Source organism: Barbatula barbatula, assembly GCF_947034865.1.
Source record: "Barbatula barbatula genome assembly, chromosome: 18".
In the NCBI taxonomy this organism is placed as follows: domain Eukaryota; kingdom Metazoa; phylum Chordata; class Actinopteri; order Cypriniformes; family Nemacheilidae; genus Barbatula; species Barbatula barbatula.
The window spans coordinates 546,515-568,802 of record NC_136781.1 but is presented as its reverse complement, the minus strand read 5'-3'; the positions used below and the strand labels follow the sequence as shown (position 1 = coordinate 568,802).

The window sequence follows — 22,288 nt, the reverse complement described above, 5'->3', positions numbered from 1 at the left end:
GTGTGTAAATGGGGAGAAAGAGGGAGGAGAGTGTGATTGGGGTGTGTGAACACTCAGCCGGGACAAAGACAGTCTCAGGGCTGATGGGATGGTGGAGGGTCTGCATCACTCAGAGGTTTAATGGTCCCTAGTATCTGTCAGCGCAAAGGACTGTTTTCTTTTTGTAATGATGATGAAGATGAAGAAGATGGTGATGTTTGTAGGTCTGCTGGCGTTGTGCGGGTCAGCGGGCGGCAGAAAAAACTGTGGGGAGTCACGCCGGGTGTATGGAGAGAAACACACACTGAACACAGCCCCGCACACACACATCAACGGTAAGACCAACACACTAACACACACACACACACACACACACACAGCTTACAGTGAATGTGAATAAAACAAAGAAGATGGATCGTCATTTACATGCATTCATTTGTCTAGACATCTGAAGATTTTTATCTTGATTCTGTATGATCGACTTTACATTTAGCAGGAAATGTATATATAAATATTTTTGAAATGGCTGTCTTTGAAGGAAGGTTTAAAAAGCATCTAAGGGTGGCAACAGGACAATTTAGTCAAATCTACACAAAGCCTGACCTGAGTGAAGATGTTTTGATGTGTGTGTGTGTGTGATTGTCAGGAGAACATCTGCGCGTCTGCTCACAGGACTACACCTGCTGCTCCAGTCTGATGGAGGACACACTAATACATCAGAGCGAAGCTGACTTTCTGTCTGCGGTCCAGGACACCAGTCAGTTCCTGCTCACCACCTTCACACAGAGACATCACAAATTTGACGGTGAGGAGGACCTCCTAGAGAGCATGTGACATCTGGAGCTCTAACTGTGGCTAATGCTCTTTTTGTTGCCCTTTGACCCCGTGATGTCAGAGTTCTTCAGGGAGCTGATGGATGGGGCAGAAAAATCCATGAATCAGATGTTCACGCAGACGTACGGGCATCTGTACGCTCAGAACGCTCACATGTTCCGTCAGCTGTTCTCAGACCTGCGCAGCTACTACACAGGTGTGTGTTTACAGGAAAACACTGCAGTGTGTGTGTGTGTGGGTGTGTGATCGTGTGTGTTTTTGTAGGGGGTAGAGTGAGTCTGTCGGAGGTTCTGGCTGATTTCTGGGCAGGTCTGGTGGAGCGTGTGTTTACTCTGGTAAACCCTCAGTATGAGTTCAGTGAAGATTATCTGGAGTGTGTCAGCAAACACGCCGAACAACTGAAACCTTTTGGAGACTTACCACAAAAACTGAGAATACAGGTGAGAAAACCTACACACACACAAACTCTAAACACACATCCACATGATACACACACACACATCGACACACTGCGGAGACACACTGAATACACCCACGTGCGCGCGCACACACACACACACACTTCCAGAATAACACACATTCACATTATACACACACACAAACTCTAAACACACATCCACATGATACGCACACACACGCACACATCGACACACTGCGGAGACACACTGAATACACATACGTGCGCGCGCACACACACACACACACTTCCAGAATAACACACATTCACATTAAACACACACACAAACTCTAAACACACATCCACATGATACGCACACACACGCACACATCGACACACTGCGGAGACACACTGAATACACACATGTGCGCTCACACACATGTGCGCTCACACACGCACGCACGCACGCACGCACGCACACACACACACACACACACACACTTCCAGACTAACACACATTCACATTATACACACACACAAACTCTAAACACACATCCACATGATACACACACACACACACACACACACACACACTAAAGAACATGTTCACATAATACACACAAATTAACACTGAACACACGCACACACACACTGAACGCACATCCACATGACAAACACACATGCTGAAACACACACACACACACATAATACACACAAATTAACACTGAACACACACTGAACGCACATCCACGTGACAGACACACATGCTGAAACACACACACGCACACATAATACACACAAATTAACACTGAACACACACACACACACACACTGAACGCACATCCACATGACAGACACACATGCTTAAACACACACACGCACACACACACACACGCACGCACACATGCACACATAATACACACAAATTAACACTGAACACACACACACACACACACTGAACGCACATCCACATGACAGACACACATGCTTAAACACACACACGCACACATAATACACACAAATTCACACCGAACACCCACAGACTTTTTGTGATTTGAAGTAACTTGTGACCCATGATGCAACACTTCATGCCCCTGACACTTCTGAGAACACAGGTTAAAAGAGGAAGTCATGTGATCATCACGTATGTGTTTGACAGGTGTCTCGAGCATTTACTGCGGCGCGGGCGTTAGTTCAGGGTTTAGCTGCAGGTCGAGATATCGTGAGTAAAGCATCAGAGGTGAGTCAGTGTGTTTGTATGTGTTGTGTATTTATTATCACAATAGTAGTGTGACTGAATGTAAATGTGTGTGTGTCTTCAGTTGACTGTAGGGAGCGAGTGTGTGCGGGCTTTAATGCGTCAGTGGTATTGTCCGCTGTGTCGGGGAGTTCCTGCCCTCAAGCCGTGTCATTCGCTCTGTCTCAACGTCATGAAGGGTTGTCTGGCCAATCAGGCTGATTTAGACTCTGAGTGGAACAATTTCATGGGTAAGCAGAAGTATCTCTTGAGTGAAGTGTGTAGTGTGTAGTGATGCTGATGTGTGTCACTGTGACAGACGCTCTCATGACGCTGGTGGAGAAGATCAGTGGACCGTTTCATTTCGAGCTGGCCGCAGATTCAATCGCTGTGAAGGTGTCTGAGGGAATCATGTACATGCAGGAGAACAGCATTACTATTTCTACAAAGGTATCACGCACACGCACGCAGGCGCTGAGCACACTAACACACATGCATGATACACACATGCTTTCACACTAGCAGACACACACAGATACACACGCAGGCGCTGAGCACACTAACACACATGCATGATACACACATGCTTTCACACTAACAGACACACACAGATACACGCACAGAACACACAGACACACACGCATGAACTGAGCACACTAACACACATACATGATACACACATGCTTTCACACTAACAGACACACACAGATACACACACAGAACACACAGACACACACGCATGAACTGAGCACACTAACACACATACATGATACACACATGCTTTCACACTAACAGACACACACAGATACACACACAGAACACACAGACACACACGCATGAACTGAGCACACTAACACACATACATGATACACACATGCTTTCACACTAACAGACACACACAGATACACACACAGAACACACAGACACACACGCATGAACTGAGCACACTAACACACATACATGATACACACATGCTTTCACACTAACAGACACACACAGATACACACACAGAACACACAGACACACACGCATGAACTGAGCACACTAACACACATACATGATACACACATGCTTTCACACTAACAGACACACACAGATACACACACAGAACACACAGACACACACGCATGAACTGAGCACACTAACACACATACATGATACACACATGCTTTCACACTAACAGACACACAGATACACACACAGAACACACAGACACACACGCATGAACTGAGCACACTAACACACATACATGATACACACATGCTTTCACACTAACAGACACACACAGATACACACACAGAACACACAGACACACACGCATGAACTGAGCACACTAACACACATACATGATACACACATGCTTTCACACTAACAGACACACACAGATACACGCACAGAACACACACACACACGCATGCAGGCGCTGAGCACACTAACACACATACATGATACACACATGCTTTCACACTAACAGACACACACAGATACACACACAGAACACACACACAGACACACACGCAGGCGCTGAGCACACTAACACACATACATGATACACACATGCTTTCACACTAACAGACACACACAGATACACACACAAAACACACACGCATGCACTGAGCACACTAACACACATACATGATACACACATGCTTTCACACTAACAGACACACACAGACACACACAGACACACACGCATGCACTGAGCACACTAACACACATACATGATACACACATGCTTTCACACTAACAGACACACACAGATACACACACAGAACACACACGCATGCACTGAGCACACTAACACACATACATGATACACACATGCTTTCACACTAACAGACACACACGCATGCACTGAGCACACTAACACACATACATGATACACACATGCTTTCACACTAACAGACACACACAGATACACGCACAGAACACACACGCATGCACTGAGCACACTAACACACATACATGATACACACATGCTTTCACACTAACAGACACACACAGATACACGCACAGAACACACACGCATGCACTGAGCACACTAACACACATACATGATACACACATGCTTTCACACTAACAGACACACACAGATACACGCACAGAACACACACGCATGCACTGAGCACACTAACACACATACATGATACACACATGCTTTCACACTAACAGACACACACAGACACACACGCACAGAACACACACGCATGCACTGAGCACACTAACACACATACATGATACACACATGCTTTCACACTAACAGACACACACAGATATACGCACAGAACACACACGCATGCACTGAGCACACTAACACACATACATGATACACACATGCTTTCACACTAACAGACAAACACAGATACACGCACAGAACACACACGCATGCACTGAGCACACTAACACACATACATGATACACACATGCTTTCACACTAACAGACACACACAGACACACACGCACAGAACACACACGCATGCACTGAGCACACTAACACACATACATGATACACACATGCTTTCACACTAACAGACACACACAGATATACGCACAGAACACACACGCATGCACTGAGCACACTAACACACATACATGATACACACATGCTTTCACACTAACAGACACACACAGATACACGCACAGAACACACATGCATGCACTGAGCACACTAACACACATACATGATACACACATGCTTTCACACTAACAGACACACACAGATACACGCACAGAACACACACACATGCACTGAGCACACTAACACACATACATGATACACACATGCTTTCACACTAACAGACACACACAGACACACACGCACAGAACACACACACACCCAGAGACACACACGCATGCACTGAGCACAATAACACATACACTGAACACACTAACACACACACCGAACACACTTACGGACACACCGAACACACTAACACACACACACACACACACTGAACACACACTCACGAATAAAAAGACATCAACACAATACACACATGCCTTCACACAGACACACAATGATGAACACAGGTTTGTGTCGTCTGCAGGTTTTTCAGGGCTGTGGGAATCCTCGACCGACCCTCGGCAGAAACAAACGCTCACTCAGAGAGCGAGACAGAGCTTTCAGAACCTACAGACCTGAAGAGAAACCCACCACTGCTGCAGGAACCAATCTGGACAGACTAGTGAGAGATATAACAACATCAATCCCAGAATGACTGAATCAGAATAATCACGTGTGTGTGTGTGTGTGTGGTCAGGTGGAGGCCTTACAGGAGCGTCTGCGGCCCATGAGAGGATTCTGGGTAGCTCTGCCTCAAACCATCTGTAACGATGAGAAGATGTCAGCTGATGTGACCAATGAGGATCGCTGCTGGAACGGACAGACACGCGGCAGGTCCTGAAACTCACCTACAGCATTCTATATTGAACCGTAGAGATGTGTGTATCCAGTAACATGTGTGTGTGTGTGTGTGTGTAGATACCTCCCGTCGGTTATGGCTGATGGTTTAGTCAATCAGATTAACAATCCAGAGGTGGAAGTCGATGTCGCTCAACCCAACGTTAAAACCCGACAGTTGATCATGGAGCTGCGAGTGGCCACAAACAGACTGACACTCGCACACAGCGGACGAGACGCTGACTTCATAGACAGTGAGTGACTTTCATTTCTGCTTCTCATTGTGCGTTTGTGTTTGGACATTATAAACTGTGTGTGTGTGTGTGTGTGTGTGTGTGTATAGGTGAGGCAGAGGGTTCTGGTGGTTCTGGAGTCGGTGCTGAAGCGGACGACAGGTTCAGTGATGATTGGCCGGGTCACGTCTCTCCGCCTCACAACACTGTACCCATTAACAAACCGCCCCGCCCACGAGACAGAGCCCGCCCCCGGGACACGCCCACCAACAGAAAGAACAGGGTGAACGGGCGAGCCCACTCTGATAGTGGGCGTGTCTCTCCTGCTCTCTTCCTCTCTCTCTCTCTGTGTTTTTCCCTCAGTTTGTCTCAGTCTCTCGGCCGTTATTAAAGCACAAACCTTAAACCAGCGACTGAACCGCCGCACTGTGTCTGCCGCCTCAAGTGAACTTCTTCTTTTTAAAGATTTGTAATGCAAACACTTTTTTTATTTGAAATACTGCTGTGCAGATTGAGATGCGTTTCTGTATTTTTTCACTTTTGATTTGTGATCAGATGACGTGATGTACGTAATCTCTCATCATTCTTCTCTGATCTCATGTGACATTCTGTACTGTATATATTTGTGTGAGGAACGTGTTTTATTTGTCGATTTATTTATTTATTCTATATTTATATGTGATGTTGTGAGAACAAGTTCGATTGTTTTGCCGTATGTACAATCTTCATGTGTAGAATGTGTGGGCCAACTGGATTTGGGTTTTTAAAGAAATCTTCACTTTTCAAAATTGACTCTTGAAATAAACAGGTGAAGAACGACAGACCGATACAAACGAATCTGGAATAAATCTTTGTGTCTGGATCTTGAATGGTCAGTTGTGTACATGTGGCTGTTATCTTTGTTAACACTAAACATTTCTTCAACACAAACACAAAACTGGGTTAAGTGAACAGTATTTAAGGTTCTGTTGAAGATTGGGTGGCACTTTATTGGACTGTTCAAAAAATAATTTCATTGAGAATGAAGTACACGCTTGAAAGAAAAACTAAATCTGTGCACCAAACATTCAGAATCAAGCTGTGCACACTTTAAAAAATAACTTTAAATTCGTAACCATTTGTACTCCTCATAACAATTTGCATGAATATTTAAGTTAAATGTGCCGCTATAATTCAAGTACAACTTGCTAACCAGAATCAGGTCATTTCTACTTATTAAATACACTTAGTATAATTTAACATATGAAGTAAACATAAAACGATAACGTTGAAGAAAAACATCTGTAACTCAAACTTCACGGTTCACTTACTTTCATATTGAAATCTACTGTTTTCTACATCATAGACGGTCAAGTGAGAAGAGACTGGTGGTCTCTGTACTGGCATCAGCACAGTTACTGCTTAATAAGTGAAATAACACTTCATGACTAATATTGGCACAAGCACCACTTAAAAATAATACGAAAAATCTCCTAAATCTCTAAGATGAATCACAAAAAACGAGAACAAGTCTTTCTTTTTACTGAAAAACACATCAGATGAACATGAATCTCCTAATGGAGTCAGAAGCAAAGCATGCTGGGAAATACAGATCAACTGCCAAGGTAGTTATAACTACAAAACTGATTTGTGTAATCTCAACACAAAATAAATAAGTAAACTCAAATTTAAATGGGTTTAACATAATAAAATTGAGTTGGATAAATATTTACAACCACAATTTGTACAAATAATTGGTTTACATTAGAATTTCTTTTTACGTTTTTGTAAAAGGAACCTAATCCTATTAAGTATATTTTAATAATAAATTTTCGTACAATCTACTATGGCATATAATCATTTCTTCAGGATGAAATCTGCATCAGATAAATGTTTATTCACATCCTTAGACACCTGCTTCCAAACCCTTCTAACAAAATGAGCTTAAAAATCAACGTAAAGAAATGAAACTGTTGTGATCACGTTCAGGTGAAAAGATGAGAGAATCAGAAAAGAACATGACTGTACTCCACACAAGTCTTTTGGTTGTAGTGATATTTTTATATATGACTATGACACATAAGAGTGAAGCCTTGAGCTCTTAAAGGCCTTTAGTGTTCATTAGCAATCCTTCACATACACATCAGCATTCATTCAAACACATTTAAAGCTTTAGTGATACTTATGGTTTACCCCAGACGCCCTTGAATATTAAAGTACTAAATGTTCTCTCAATACATCTGACAGTAACAATTAGTGCCTTGTTATTTTTTTTATCCAGCGACAGATGTGTGAAAAAAGTCACATTTCTGCCCGAAATCAAACGGGACAAAATAATTGCATAATATTTTTTGGACCGTCGAGTCAGAATGAACCAAAATCTCATTGAAATTTCAAAAACAAATTCAATACTAGAACACAAAATATCCGTATGATCCTGAAACAGACTCAACTTCATACACAACCTAGTTCATTTACATTCTGGGGTGAAGTGTGATGAATAAATACAGATGTCATACTGTACAGAGGATATCTACATCACATTATTTGTATTAATGATCATTATCTACCGCAAAACTCATTCGATGTCTCCAGGATTACATTACATTCAAGTTTTCTCTCCAATTCATCCAAGTTGTTAATAACCGATAGACAACATTAATGGATCTGGAGTTGTGAGCAACACAAACACAGCAGACGTTAAAACAATGAACCGCTTAAAAGCACTTATGGGATGTTAATATTCTCAAATCCACCTCTCCATTGAGGCAACAAGTGTTCTCAAAGTATTTCCTCCCTTTCTGACAGCGTGTCCTCAATACTTCAGACCCGAGCCGATGTTTCATGACATGATGAGACTCCGTGTTACATGCAAAACAGTTTCATCATTGTTTCAAAGAAATGACAGAAAACAGCTTAAATGAATGATGCTTTCATCAAACCAAACACGTTTTCTAGGACTGCACTCCGTTCAGTTCTGTCAACTTTTGAAAGTACCAACACAAGAAACTATTTTCTTCGACAAGTCCATTTTTCCAATTCTGATATTAATTTGAACATTCAGCCAACATGGATATAAATCAGCTTAAATAAATTACAGATGTTTTGAAAATGTTCAAACAAAAGCAAAAAACCCCGCGGAAATCCTCCAGACTGATGAAATTATATTTCGCTTTAAGATAAAAAGTCTAAGAACCATAAAGAGTTTAATTGCAATTTTCATGACAGTCACTGTAATGCAAGAAAAAAACAATTTACCTTAATGTGGAGAAATGATTCAGATCTTTTACTACAGATCTTCATTCAGTATAGTTTATGATTTATAGCAACAGATAATTTATGTTTTGAAAGTCAGCGGTTTACAGTTTTGTAAACGGTACACTTACTTTATTATAATAGAGCAAATGTGAATCACCATGGAGAAGATGAGAAAACATTTAAACGTCTGAAGTTAGCAGTAATGAGATTTAGTAGGAAAACATGTTTGACTGTCATGAAAATCATGATGCCAAAAAACTAATAGCAAATAAAAAAAATACACTGATGTGTTCACGTGAGATTCATCCAATGATGAAGTACACATTCAATCATTTCTGTAGTTGGTTTTTGTTCCTTGTATTTTTCTGTTAGGAATCATCACATTGATGCTTTGATTTTTATAAGTTCTGTATTGTCCGACGGGTCTGCTGTGACATCACACTGAAAGCCTTATATGGACTATCTTTCCTGCTCAGAGCTGTCTTTATGCTCCGCCTCCTCGGTAGGCGTGTCCAGAACTGGATTAACAAACCCCTCAAAGTCCTCATCGCCATGGTCACCACCTTCCTCGACATGAGCGCTCACAAAATCGTTCTCCCATTCCAGAGCGTTGGAATCTTCTGAGGTGGAGGTGGGTCCGCTGCCCAACTGTTTCCCACCCGGATGAAGAGCCGCCCGTAAAATGTCCTCCTCTGTTTTGGAGCGCTCCCATGCGTGACCCATCCTGTTCATTCCTGATATAAAGACAAATAAATGCATCTTAAACTTCGAGACAGTAAAAACCTGTTCCTTTTCTAAATATTACAGCAATACTGTTTCAGACAAACCCTCCCTGAATGTGAAATTTAAGCCAAAAAAACTGAAACCGATCATATTCCTGTCACTCACCCTCCTCATCCTCCCACTCCAGATCCAGTGAGGTGGCATCGGTTTTACTGGTGAAGTCCCAGCTGCTCTCGGTGTTCGGGGTCACTGCGTTCGTTTCAGAACCGAGTCCTTTAAAGCCACACAAATAAAATGTATTTATTCAATTTGAAAATAAAATGATATCCTGATGATGCTCAATGTCTGTTTTAAAATACACTAGAGTCCGGATATTTCCACAATGTTTGTTTAACATTTCTAAATATGAGCTGTATGATATCAATCAACTGAACTTATCTTAAAGGTTGTGTGTATCAGGCGTATGGTTTAGTTTTTTAAATTACATACAATTTATACAGAAACAAAAAGCAGATCGTAAATAAAGTACACCAGAGAACAGTTATATCAGTTATTCATACTTTGACTTCATAAACTGCTCATGTGTTGTGTGTCATTTTTTGTCAAACTTCCCTCTCAAAGCTGAACTTCAGTTTACACACTGAACACAACATCTATGAAACTTCTTTAATGATATATTTGAAGAAAAAACATCACATTTGAACAACACTTTTGTTTTGTTTTTTCACAAAGTGCATAATTTGGAGCAAACATTCAGAAACTCACTGTTGGTGCGGTAAGCGTCAGACTGAGCTTTCACATTCTGCAGGTACACGTCAAACTCACCGCCCGAGTCTTTGCTAAAGAAACAGAACACACACACGCGTGATTACATCATCAGTACAGAGATGTTTAATACAGTATTATTATATAAGGCTGTGTTCATATTTGTATTCTTTTAGACAAGAAAAAGTTGACAATGACACAGAGTTGTGGTTAGTAACTACAATACTGATTTATCACTAGAAATGCAATCAAAAGTAATTGAAAGTGAAAATCTAACGTTAATTTGTATAAAACCATGCTCCAACCGGCATTTCGGCCGCCATTTTATTTTTTCTAGCATGATCCAGCTCGACCAATCACCTTTCTCGCATGTTGTTACGGAAACGACAGGTCTGGCTACTTAGCCTACTTGTCATTTAAATGCTAAATGCTAACTTGCTCGCAGGGTTTTCGCACAAAAACACATCATCCCTGAGGCTCCCCATTGCACTATAGGATCTCAACGCAGTCAATGTGTTTGTGGTCTTACGGCTTGTGTCGTGGCACATTGCTCTCCGCTTCTGTCCTGAGTTTGATCCTCTTTGACTGCGGCTTCCCCTGAAAACAGAAGTTTAAAAAAAACAATCGGCCAGATATATTCAACCAAAAGTCATGCAGCTGAAATGATTTACATCAGTTTGTGCAAATGTTTGGTGTCCTGCTGAGACGCAAACAAACTAGGGATGCACTGATAGGATTTATTTGGCTTATACAGATTTTAACAAACAAGAATCGTCTGATTCTGGTACCGGTCAAATGCACAGTACTGTATAACACTAGCTAGTTTTTCTGCATTCAATTAATTGGACTGAACATGAATGGATCCATTTAACATTTTAAGAGATGCAGAAGTTAAAATAATAACACATTTAGACAACATGACAATCTCCAAAGGTGAGTTTTGCTCTCCAACATTAACTCATATTTGACTTAACATTGAACATTTCTTTAACAAATTTAGCAACAGCACAGATTTTAATTCATTCATTATTTTGCTCCGAGGAAAACGTTGGATTATTCAGATTTCCTCCATTGCAGTTAATTAATAAACCAATAAATTAATCCAATATCGACCGGTGGTGGCCGATACATCGGTGCATCCCTTAGTGTAACACTGGCAGATGATCACCATACAAACAAACACAATCATGAGGGCAAATAAAAAGAAACACAATCATGAGAACAAAAATGAAAACACGAGAAGATGAAGGATATTTTCTGTGGTATTACTTCAGTAAGTTGATTTTTATTAACACCACTTGGCATCATTAGAATTGTATTAGTGTTAATTGCTGAGTTCATGAAATGTTTATGTTAATTTCATGTGAAACGAACATTAAGAGTCTCTGATATGAGCTATTCATCACACATTTTGATCTGTACAACACGCTTTGGTTTAAATGACAGCAGACAAATGATGAACAGCACATCAGTCAGATTCGACTTGTGTTATAGATTTGTAAGAGAAGGACCAGGCGTGCTCTTTGTCAACGCCTCACCTCCTTTAGCTTTCGTTCCTTAGCGAGCCGCGCTGCCTCGCGCTGGGCGGCAAATAATGCCTCCTCTTCTAGCCTTAACTTCTCCTCTTCTGCCACTAACTGGGCAAAAATCACAAAAGAAAAAAAGAAGGTTAACTAAAAGCAACGGAAAAATGAGAAAGAAAGCAGACAAACTCTTGATCCAAGCAAAGGTGCGGGTGACAGCGCTTTGAATGTCTCGTGAGGTGTCAACGGCATTTAATGTGTGCCAAAAATCGAATGAAATGAAAAATAATGTGGATGGGCGATTGTGACACAGAGGAGATCTGTACCTCTGCATTCAGCTTCTCGTCGATCAGCACCTGTCTGTCTGAGATGGCAGTGTAGCGATGCTCCTTCAAGTGTCCGATCTCCTCCTCAACGATGGGTCTGGACCAATGAGAGGAGAGAGCATAGGTCAAACTCAATACACGCGTCACACATACTGACTTCACACCCACAGTTCAGTCAGACATTTAGCCGTTTTTCAATTCAAAGAACCCAAAGAACGGACTCGTGTTCTCATGGAGACCTGTCTTGCGAGGCAGCCTCAGAGCACATCCGGGTACTTCCATGCGCTCTCTGCTCTTGAGTTTTGAAATCCGGACTTCGACGGCCATTCATGACGCAGAGCAAGAACACGAGGACTCAAGACCGCTGAAGAACGCATATTGAGAAACGGCCATTTGAGACAGACTAATATAAAGATTCAGACTTTCTGAAGTGGAACAGCGAGCCAATCATGTGACTAGTTTATGGCATCATGTGACTAGTTTATGACAACAAAATGTCTCACACTGATGTAATATAAATAGCCAGAATATGACATCAGCATCCTCAAACACCAAAGTCGTGATGAGCGTCTTTGAACGTGGATTATACAGCAGAAAACTGTGTTAGTGTTCACACCTGCGCTGCAATCTAAAGGAGAGCAAGTGTGTTTGGATTCAGTCTGAATCAGAGCTGAACATTGTCAAGTGAATATCACACACATACGGTACCTGGGGCCGCTTTGAGAACTCTCCCCCTGAAACAGACGATAACAGTCATGATGTTAGCAAAAGAGGAATGTTATGAAAGAAGTGTGAGGTTAAATATAACAGTGATCCGTGTTCTGACCTCATCGCTCTCCACGAGATTCTCAAACTGTAACACAAAAGCACAGAACACAAGTCACAAAATCTGCTAAATAAGAACATGTGCATCAATATGTTTAAGTAGATTAAAGTAGTCAAAATTTGAATTCTTTCATCATTTATTTATTATGTAGTTATTTTATACATCTCGTGTCATGTGAAAGCTGTGTGGGTCTCTTTCTTTCTGCAGGACACAAAAGAAGATATTCAAAAGATGCAATTTAAGTCGCTTTGGGTAAAAGCATCTGCCAAATGCATGAATGTAAATGTAAGCGACGCTGAATTCTGTTGACCTCCATTGTAAGAAACACAAAACCACAAAGACATTTTACCAAATATCTTCTTTTGTGTTCCCCTGAAGAAACTGAACTCACATACAGGTTTACAACCACGTGCGAGTGAATAAATGATGACAGAATGGTTATCTTGAGTCCGATCACCTTCAAATGACTGAAAATGTACCTCTATCGTATAGTGTTCCCCAGCTGTGCTACTTCTGAAGTACTTCGACCTATGAGCAACACAAACATCAATGAGAAAACTCACACTTTTCCCTGCCAAACATGACTTAAGTCTCAGTGGGATCTGATCATCACAACATGACTGGAAATAACAAATAAACTGAATGATATGGATATTTATACAACATGTTATCTACAAGGTTCACTTCTGTTGATGTTTATTTGCTTTAATCATAGTGTATATGTGTATCCGAGTGAAGCTGCGACAGCACAAACACAATTGAATTGATATGATTATTAATGTTTCCTTACACACACGATTGTATAGATGGTTATGTATTTTAAGGGTCTCTCACAATAGGTTCATCTTATTTGGGGTTCCTAGGCATCATAAAGTTTGAAAACCGCTGCACTAACATCACAACAACATGAATGTGGGAACACATATAGAATGTCTAGTTTGACAGTCATTAATGCATATTTAATGACTACAGATGAATGATCTCTGTTGTTAGAGAAAGCATCATCGTTTCTGAATTTTACACTGAATAAAAACACAAGTGTTGGTGGGCAAACCCAATATTGAAACTCGTAAGATGAGAGATGACTGTATGTTATACAGACTGATGTCCACGAGTGATTCTGGGCGGAGTCCTTTCATGTCAAAGCCACTGATGCGGAAACCAGAGAGGAATCATTTAAACGAGTCGGTTCAACCGATTCATTGATACGAGAGGTCACCGCTCCAAAATCTCCACAGAAAATAAGTTTAAAAAGATCAAATAAATATAGATGCTATGATCTGGACCACAAAATATTCTGCTCACCAGTCTCATGATGTCTTTTTCAATAATTCCCTTTTAAAAGCCGCGCAGTTGTTTTTTAACAGCGTCATTTCCACGTAAAGCTATTTGAGTGTGAACGCATAACACTTAAATCACTTATAAATGATACAAAATATTATAAAAATCAACTTTTGCCAAGTGTCCAATCGAGTGATTCACAAAACTTGGAGGAATCGGTTCGAAGCATCGAAAGAACCGTTTCAAACAAACGATTCGTTCGCGATCCGCACAGCACCGTCATATTCCAGTTATATAAACTATGTGTGTTTACAACAGCAACAACAACAACAACACATTTCAGTCAAAGCTCACGAACCGACACCGAGATTCCACTGAGCTGTTTTCCAGTGTCATTTCTGGGCGTGTTTTTCTGACACCACCTGATAACCGGCGAATCGCGAGCAACATATAAAAATACACTTATTTAAAAACACGCACTATTATATAACACGTGAATGACTCACCCTCCTCCTCTCTGGATCCGGCTCGCTTCCCTTCTGAAGAGCCCGAAACATTGAGCCCAGCAGTTCCCCATGACACACCCGGACCGGGTGTGTGTGTGTGTGATCTCAGATCGCGCTTCTCTAGAGGTCAAGACTCACTTCTGCATGACCCGCAGGTAAATCACCTGTGCACGCTTAACCCGCGCGACCGCATCATTCATCACATCCTCGCCTGTAAACCTCTATTGTTTCCTCTTCCTGACACTGTACACGTGATTAATGTTTAAAGTACGGCGAGTCGTGAGGGTCATGCGCTGTAATGACATCTCCAGGACACCGGAGGGCGCCACAGATTAACAGCGCGGCGCCGAACAAGCGCTCCTCTCCAACTCCAGGTGCGCCGTTTCTTTAAAGGGTAACTCCACCTAAAAATGACAATTCCGTCATGAACTACCCATCCTCTAGTTGTTCCAAACACGTAGGCCTACACATTTCTTTGTTCGGTTGAGCACATGGAGAGATATTTGCGATCATACGGGTGGTTGGAATGCTTGTTTCTGATTGGCCAGTCGAGACATTTGCAGGTTCGTTATTCCCAGATAACAACCGCTCAAAACTAATAACACACAGTGACCCGGATGCAGCAAATCATCCTGACTGGTTCTTTTTTGACAAATGAAATATAATTAAGTCTTTTAATAAAATATATGACGTAATATTTACAAACGATTCAACCAAATTGCCTTTTCGTGACGTTTGAACGTCGTTTTTTTTACCTTAAACCGAAAGTAAACGACTTTTCCTCACAAAAGGTGCATCAAGTCGAAATGAGCTTATCAAATATGTCAAATTCCCATTTCACGTTCAGTTTTTTTCTCATGTGGCAAGTAGTCGTGTAAATAGCGGTATAATGTACAAGCAGCCGTATGTTATCATGAAATAAACCCCTTCAGTGAGACACAAGACCCCCCTACATTATCCCTTACCAACAGTTCTGAAGCGCCATTGACTGCCATAGTAGGAAAACATTTTTAGTAATGTTTTGGTTCTGTTGAACACATATGTTGAGGAATGTAGGAAAACAAACAGTTCTGGGGCACTTTTGACCACCAGTTACATCTTTCCTACTCTGGCAGTCAATGGTGCTTCAGATCTGTTGGTTGCAAACATTATTCCCAAAAATCTCTCTTTGTGCTCAACCAAACAAATAATAATTGATATATATGTTTGGAACAACTAGATGTTGAGTAATTCATGACAGAATTTGGGTGGAGTGTCCCTTTAATGCGTTAAATTAAATGTTTCCATCAAACATTCATAAAGTCATAGTTTAAGGATTCAGATGATACACCTCGTAACCACAGTGTCACGATTAAGAACATTTGGGTGGATTTATGGGATTTGGGCTACTTCGCTTGCTGCATTCGAGCACTGAATCTTCTATCCCTGACGCCTGGCTGGAGAAGATTGAAAATGTGATGACAGGTGTGCCATAAACTGGCATTGAGTATCGTTGTTTTAATTAAATACACTCACTTTATTGTATAATGACCGAACACCGTTTCTAAACACATCACTTCATTGGTTTTAAAAACCAGATGTAAATTCAATTCTGCTGACTCAACCTGACGTCATTTATGTGCCGACTAAAAGCTAAACAAAACTAAGCAAACTAAAGCTGGTCAAGTGTTGATTTCATTGTTCGTGATCTATAATTGTGAAGACTGTCCTAATGTAATAATATATTTATTTCATATTTAATCAATATAATAAAAATGTTTTGATCGAAACATTTTATGATACAATACAAAATTAAACATGCAAAAAAAGTTAATAGTTTTAGCACAAATGAACACTGATTTGAGTTTAACCATAGTTCTTGTAGTTAAGGCCTGGTATGGTATTCACAATGTCAGAAAAACAGGGTTACTGCACTTTTACTAGAATAAAAAGGTGACTAAGATGACATAAATCTGTGATATATATTGTATTTTAGAATATAGATGATATTTCTGAATGTCTGGTCTCATGGAATTACCGGTTCTTGTTAATACCATAAAACTGCAATACATTGCCCTTAAACAATATAAGTGTAATTGTCTTTATGTTAAAATGATGGTAGAAACATAAACTCAAACTTTACTTATATAGCTCTGATTCACAGTGTTGCATTGTTTCAAAGCAGCTTTACATGGAAAAAATAAATCACAGAAACGATATTCATAGTTGAGACTGTGGGACATGTAGTCAGGGAATATGATAGATGGCAGACGTGTTAAACCTCATTTTGATGGATGCCGTGATAACCATGGTAAATTATTTTAGTGCATTAAAAAATGCGGAATGTGTTATAGACATATGGACACCGGGGCTGGACTGGGAAGAGAAATCGGAGGGGAGGTTGGATCGTGCATACATTTTATTTGCATTCGCGTTGTGTGTATAAGCATTTATAATACGTCCGCTCAACGGCCAAAGCATCCTTTACCGGCCCAAAACAATAGCGGCCCACCAGGAAAACGGCCGATTCGCCAGATGGCCGGACCGCCCCTGATGGACACCCTTATGAGTAAGCAGCCTCATGTGCTCTCCTGTGACTTCATCAAAATTGAGCCCCTGCTGCTTTTCTTAGGTCAAGCAGGATTAAAATCATACTAGATGATGAATTTATACACTTGCTTTGAGGGCAAAAAATGCTCACATCAGCAGGTACAGATTGAGCGGCAGGTACCACTACCCCACGTTCACGTATGATCAGGATCCGCACACGCAGATAAACCCGTACGCACACCTGCTCCTGTCAACAGGCCGGTGCGATTGGTAATGAAAAGTAGATTATTCCCGGAGACAGAAGAACGCTGGAATGCTTCAGAACACAGGCGACAGCACACGCTTGGCACAGGTGCTGGATAAAGCGTGTCGGTAATTTACCATTAAAGGTTAAACTTCTGCAAACACATGACATTTCATCTATAATGCTGTAATTCTGTTAATGCTCTCCATATGGTTATATATACGAACTAATGCTTGTAATTCTTCACAGAAACACATTTGTGTCTGTGACCATTCAAGCACATGCGAGTCGTTCTGAAATGTCCCGTGTCATTTAACCTGCAAAGACTAATGAGACCCTTCTCTGTTTTTCAGATTTTTAATTGCTCACTTTCAATTTCAATTTGAGAACAAATGTTTTTCACGAAAAAAGATTTGCGTATTTCATGTTCACTGATCGGAGCGATTCTTAATCTAGGAATGTTGCACAAAAAATGCAATTCATGTCGAAAATGTGTGGGGACTTTAAATGCAAATCTCTGTTAAATCATGTTTGTCAACATTCAAGTTGCGTAAATTCTTTCGTTGCAGTAAATGCAGAGACACGGGGTGGAGCGATGTGACCCGAGGGAGCAGACAGATGGAGCATAATGTGGTCATGTGATCATGTTAACCGCGTTGAGACCGGTGGATCAGCTCACGCCCAGCGTTCTGTGGCGATTATCGTGAGTTAAGCACAAGCTTTAGGAAAAGAAGTGACGGGAAGTTCAAGTTTGCTTGTAAACTCCTGTGATCTGTTGCCTTGGTTACCAAGATCGTTCCTCAAGCACCACAGACCCTGATGCTGACATCACGATGTTCCGTCGGGACCGACATCCAATCGGATAATCATGAGGAAAATGTTATTTCTCAGAGATTGCCCTTGATAGCTCATTTAAACATCAGTTTGGTCTCATTCGATCTCGCTCGCTCTCTTAAACGTATCTGGAAGAAATATAACCGGGGGCACGTGAACACAGAGATATTACATTTATGTTCATTTGGTTTTGAAAGAGTTTGATGATTTGAGCACAGTTTAGATGTTGAGCTTTTGAAAATCTCAAGGAGACAAATGTGAGATTTATGGTGTCAGAGAAGCATCACAGTGAAGTCTGTGAGAAACAGCGGATCTTTTTAAGAGATCTCATTTGCATTTTTTTATTTCCTGCCGAAAGGAAAAGAAGTGTTTGGCTCGAGGAAAACTTCAATCCAGACAAGCCCTTCTGAACACACAAATACGATAAATCAGAATCACAACTGAGTTTCATGTTTGATGTGTTTCCCTGAACACTGATGATGTGACGCATCTTTACAGTCCTCGTCCATTCCCTCATGTTTCAGATCATGCCGTGTGGACCCACAAACATATGTGATGTAGCCTATGTGATTTATATATTCATCACAGACTTCCACCGCTGGGTTTGTCTCCTCCTTCTTTGGTCCCTCACAGGCTATGGTTAGGTTTTTAACGTTAAAAACATCTCCTAGGCAGCGTCCCAAAGCTTAGGCAGCTGACTTGAGGCAATGACTTCGGGGGGCAGCGTTTGGGCACGAAGGCACCTCAGAGAAACTCATTGGGACAACCTTCAGATGCAGCGCAACAGAATGTTGTTTGAAATATAAGGACACCTTTGTGATAACTAATCGAATATGTTTACTTCTCGCTAGAAATGCAAGGGTGTAAACAGAGAATATATCGATGTATTTACACAAAAACTGTGCTCCAGCGTGCGGTATTTTCTGTTTTCGAACTCGAACCTGTTCAACCAATCACAATCCGTGCATGAGCACACGCATAGAATTGTGGCATATTGAAGAGAAAGACCGAAGGCAGCATTTTAGAGTTTTCGGACCGAGCCATAGACTGTGTCCGAAATCACCCCATTCACTATTCCCTACATTAGTTTACTAATACAGTCCACTTTAAGGAGCGGGTGAAAAGGCGTGAGTAATTTCGGACACTCAGTAAAGCGCCATCTTCTGCCGAGAGGCGGGAATTCATTCAGCGCGATCCTCATGGGATTGAATGAGTGCACTTGATGTGTTTTCACCTTTTTGTTTTTACTTGTATAACTTTATATGTTTTACTTATTGTCAATGTGTTTCATGTACAGCTGCTTTGCAATAATGAAAATTGTAAAATAAAGTTGACACTCAGTAATGTCCACTATGAATTGGCAGACCGCTAAAATGGATGTCCCCTCAAATAGTGCACTGCATTAGTGTATAGGGGCTATTTCGGACACCGGACATCTCTGGACTTGTCCGTCAGACAGAAAAAATCCCAGCATCATTTAACTGGCGTATACCTCATTGATCATTTACTCTCATTTGTTAGTTCTTTCAAGTCAGTTTCTTTTCATCTGTTGCTGGAAAATATCTCCTGTGAACAGAGTTTATATATGTAATAGAAGATAATTTCAGCATTTCCATGGCAACACAACCCTCAGTTCAAAGGTAGCTGTGGGATAAAAATGGTTTCGGGTGGATAAATACTGTGCCATTACTGTACCCGGACTGAACGGCCGCTTGTGACGGACGGTCATTACCAAGTTGACATCTCAGTTTGTCTGTCCAACCCTTCCAAAGACGATCCGTTAACAATCCGTTTCCTAAAGGATTCTCTTCATAACAACTGTAAAAATGAATAAAAGCGCGACAGATGTGAGATTAGTGATCTGTCTGTCTGATACCTGTAGCTTCTTGTTCTTTGATTCATTTCGGATGCTGAACATAAGTGCATAAGTGTCTCCGTCTGTTCTCTGTCTGGCTGTGTTGGTCAGCGTAAACAAATGACAATATAAACGAGTCTCATTATCGCAGTCACTGGCACATAACAGAGACCCGGAGAGATGCCACAACAGATCCGCACATCCACATCTCCTCTCACCCGACCGGAGCTCATTTATACAGGACAAATATAACCCGGCCGCATCTCGACTGAATAAAGCAAACGTTTGTTTACATCATCACCTGTCACTGGATAGTTTTTCGGAGCAAAAGTGTCAATCATTCATTTATTCGTCATTATTTCATCTCAAACCTGTAGAACACAAAGAAGATATTTTGAAGAACGTTGATAAAGCGACACTGAACTCCATTGTATGAACACAAAACCACCACATGACATTCTCAAAATATCTTCTTTTGTGTTCCACTGATGAAAGACTCGCATGTAGATTTACAACCACACAAGAGTGAATAAATGATGACAGAATGTTTGTTTTGGGGTAAACTATCCCTCTAAGCTTTGTTCTCTTTGCTGACGGTTCAGGACGGTGGGCGTGTTTTGATGTCACCTCAAGCTGAGTTTAATGGGGGTCTCGGGGTCATCGGCACCAAATTGAGCCGTCACACCAAAGAACCCACCGCAGAACAGCCTGAGGTAATCCGTGTGTGTTTATCAACCACGAAATCCTTCATACTCATAATTATGAGATTGTGTTTTCACACCTACGGGCTCATGAGTGGAATTTACACCACTTCTCTTCCCTCTGACCCAAATCAGCTCTTTTATGGGCAGAACTTCATTTCTTCGCACACGCTTTGGGTTGGACTGATTTGATTTGCTAGATCGTTGTTCGGAGTTACCAGCCTGAAACAGATTTGAGAATGAATAGACAAAGAGGGGGAATCTTATGAAATATATCATCACACATATGGTTATATTTGTCCTCCTGTCTTTAGATTTAAAACAATCACTGCATTACACATATTTTGTTTACAGTAATGAGAAGCTTTGAGAAACAAAACGCAATTATGAACAATCTCTTGGGAAATGTCTGCTTTACGTTTAATATTGTGTCATAGAAAACATTTTGGGTTCAAACCAAACACAAAACAGTCATTGTGCAAGTAAATCGGTATTGAAAACAATCTCCTTATCTCGATTAACAACCTTTAGCTTATAATAATGATTTATAATGATTTATAAAAATCAATTTGACATTTAATTTTAAAAACCTGGTCTCCTTGTTTATACATAGGTATTTGGAAGTAAAGTTATACAGTTGTAAAATGTACATTTTTGTAAGTTTTTATCAATGCTTAAATGATAAATTAGGACGTATTACAATATATAAAACATATTTTAGCTAAAAAACTTTAAATATATACAAAGCTTTTATATTATTAAGATTATTATTGATTTTCACATGTTAACCCATACCGAATATATAGTGAATATAAAAAGATATTAAAGGTAATAGACAAAAAAATGTTGGAAAATGGC

General features: G+C 40.7%; 2 protein-coding genes across 2 annotated transcripts; one reads left to right on the top strand and one right to left on the bottom strand.

Moving 5' to 3' along the window:
* Positions 1–169: 169 nt before the first annotated feature.
* Positions 170–6,915, top strand: gpc2 (glypican 2; the record flags this gene model as incomplete). The annotated part of the gene is made up of 11 exons (XM_079479412.1): positions 170–314; positions 626–784; positions 875–1,009; positions 1,078–1,253; positions 2,370–2,450; positions 2,533–2,698; positions 2,767–2,897; positions 5,495–5,632; positions 5,708–5,844; positions 5,929–6,101; positions 6,191–6,915. The coding sequence occupies 11 exons, from the start codon at positions 170–172 to the stop codon at positions 6,469–6,471; spliced, it is 1,722 nt and encodes a 573-aa protein (XP_079335538.1). The 3' UTR covers positions 6,472–6,915.
* Positions 6,916–7,585: 670 nt separating this feature from the next.
* ap1ar (adaptor related protein complex 1 associated regulatory protein) lies at positions 7,586–15,573 on the bottom strand. Its single transcript, XM_079479346.1, has 10 exons — positions 15,268–15,573; positions 13,960–14,008; positions 13,481–13,507; positions 13,363–13,388; positions 12,655–12,751; positions 12,344–12,442; positions 11,335–11,402; positions 10,806–10,879; positions 10,206–10,313; positions 7,586–10,051 (listed from the first exon to the last, which is right to left on the bottom strand). The coding sequence occupies exons 1-10, from the start codon at positions 15,336–15,338 to the stop codon at positions 9,777–9,779; spliced, it is 894 nt and encodes a 297-aa protein (XP_079335472.1). The 5' UTR covers positions 15,339–15,573; the 3' UTR covers positions 7,586–9,776.
* Between the last annotated feature and the right edge of the window lie 6,715 nt (positions 15,574–22,288).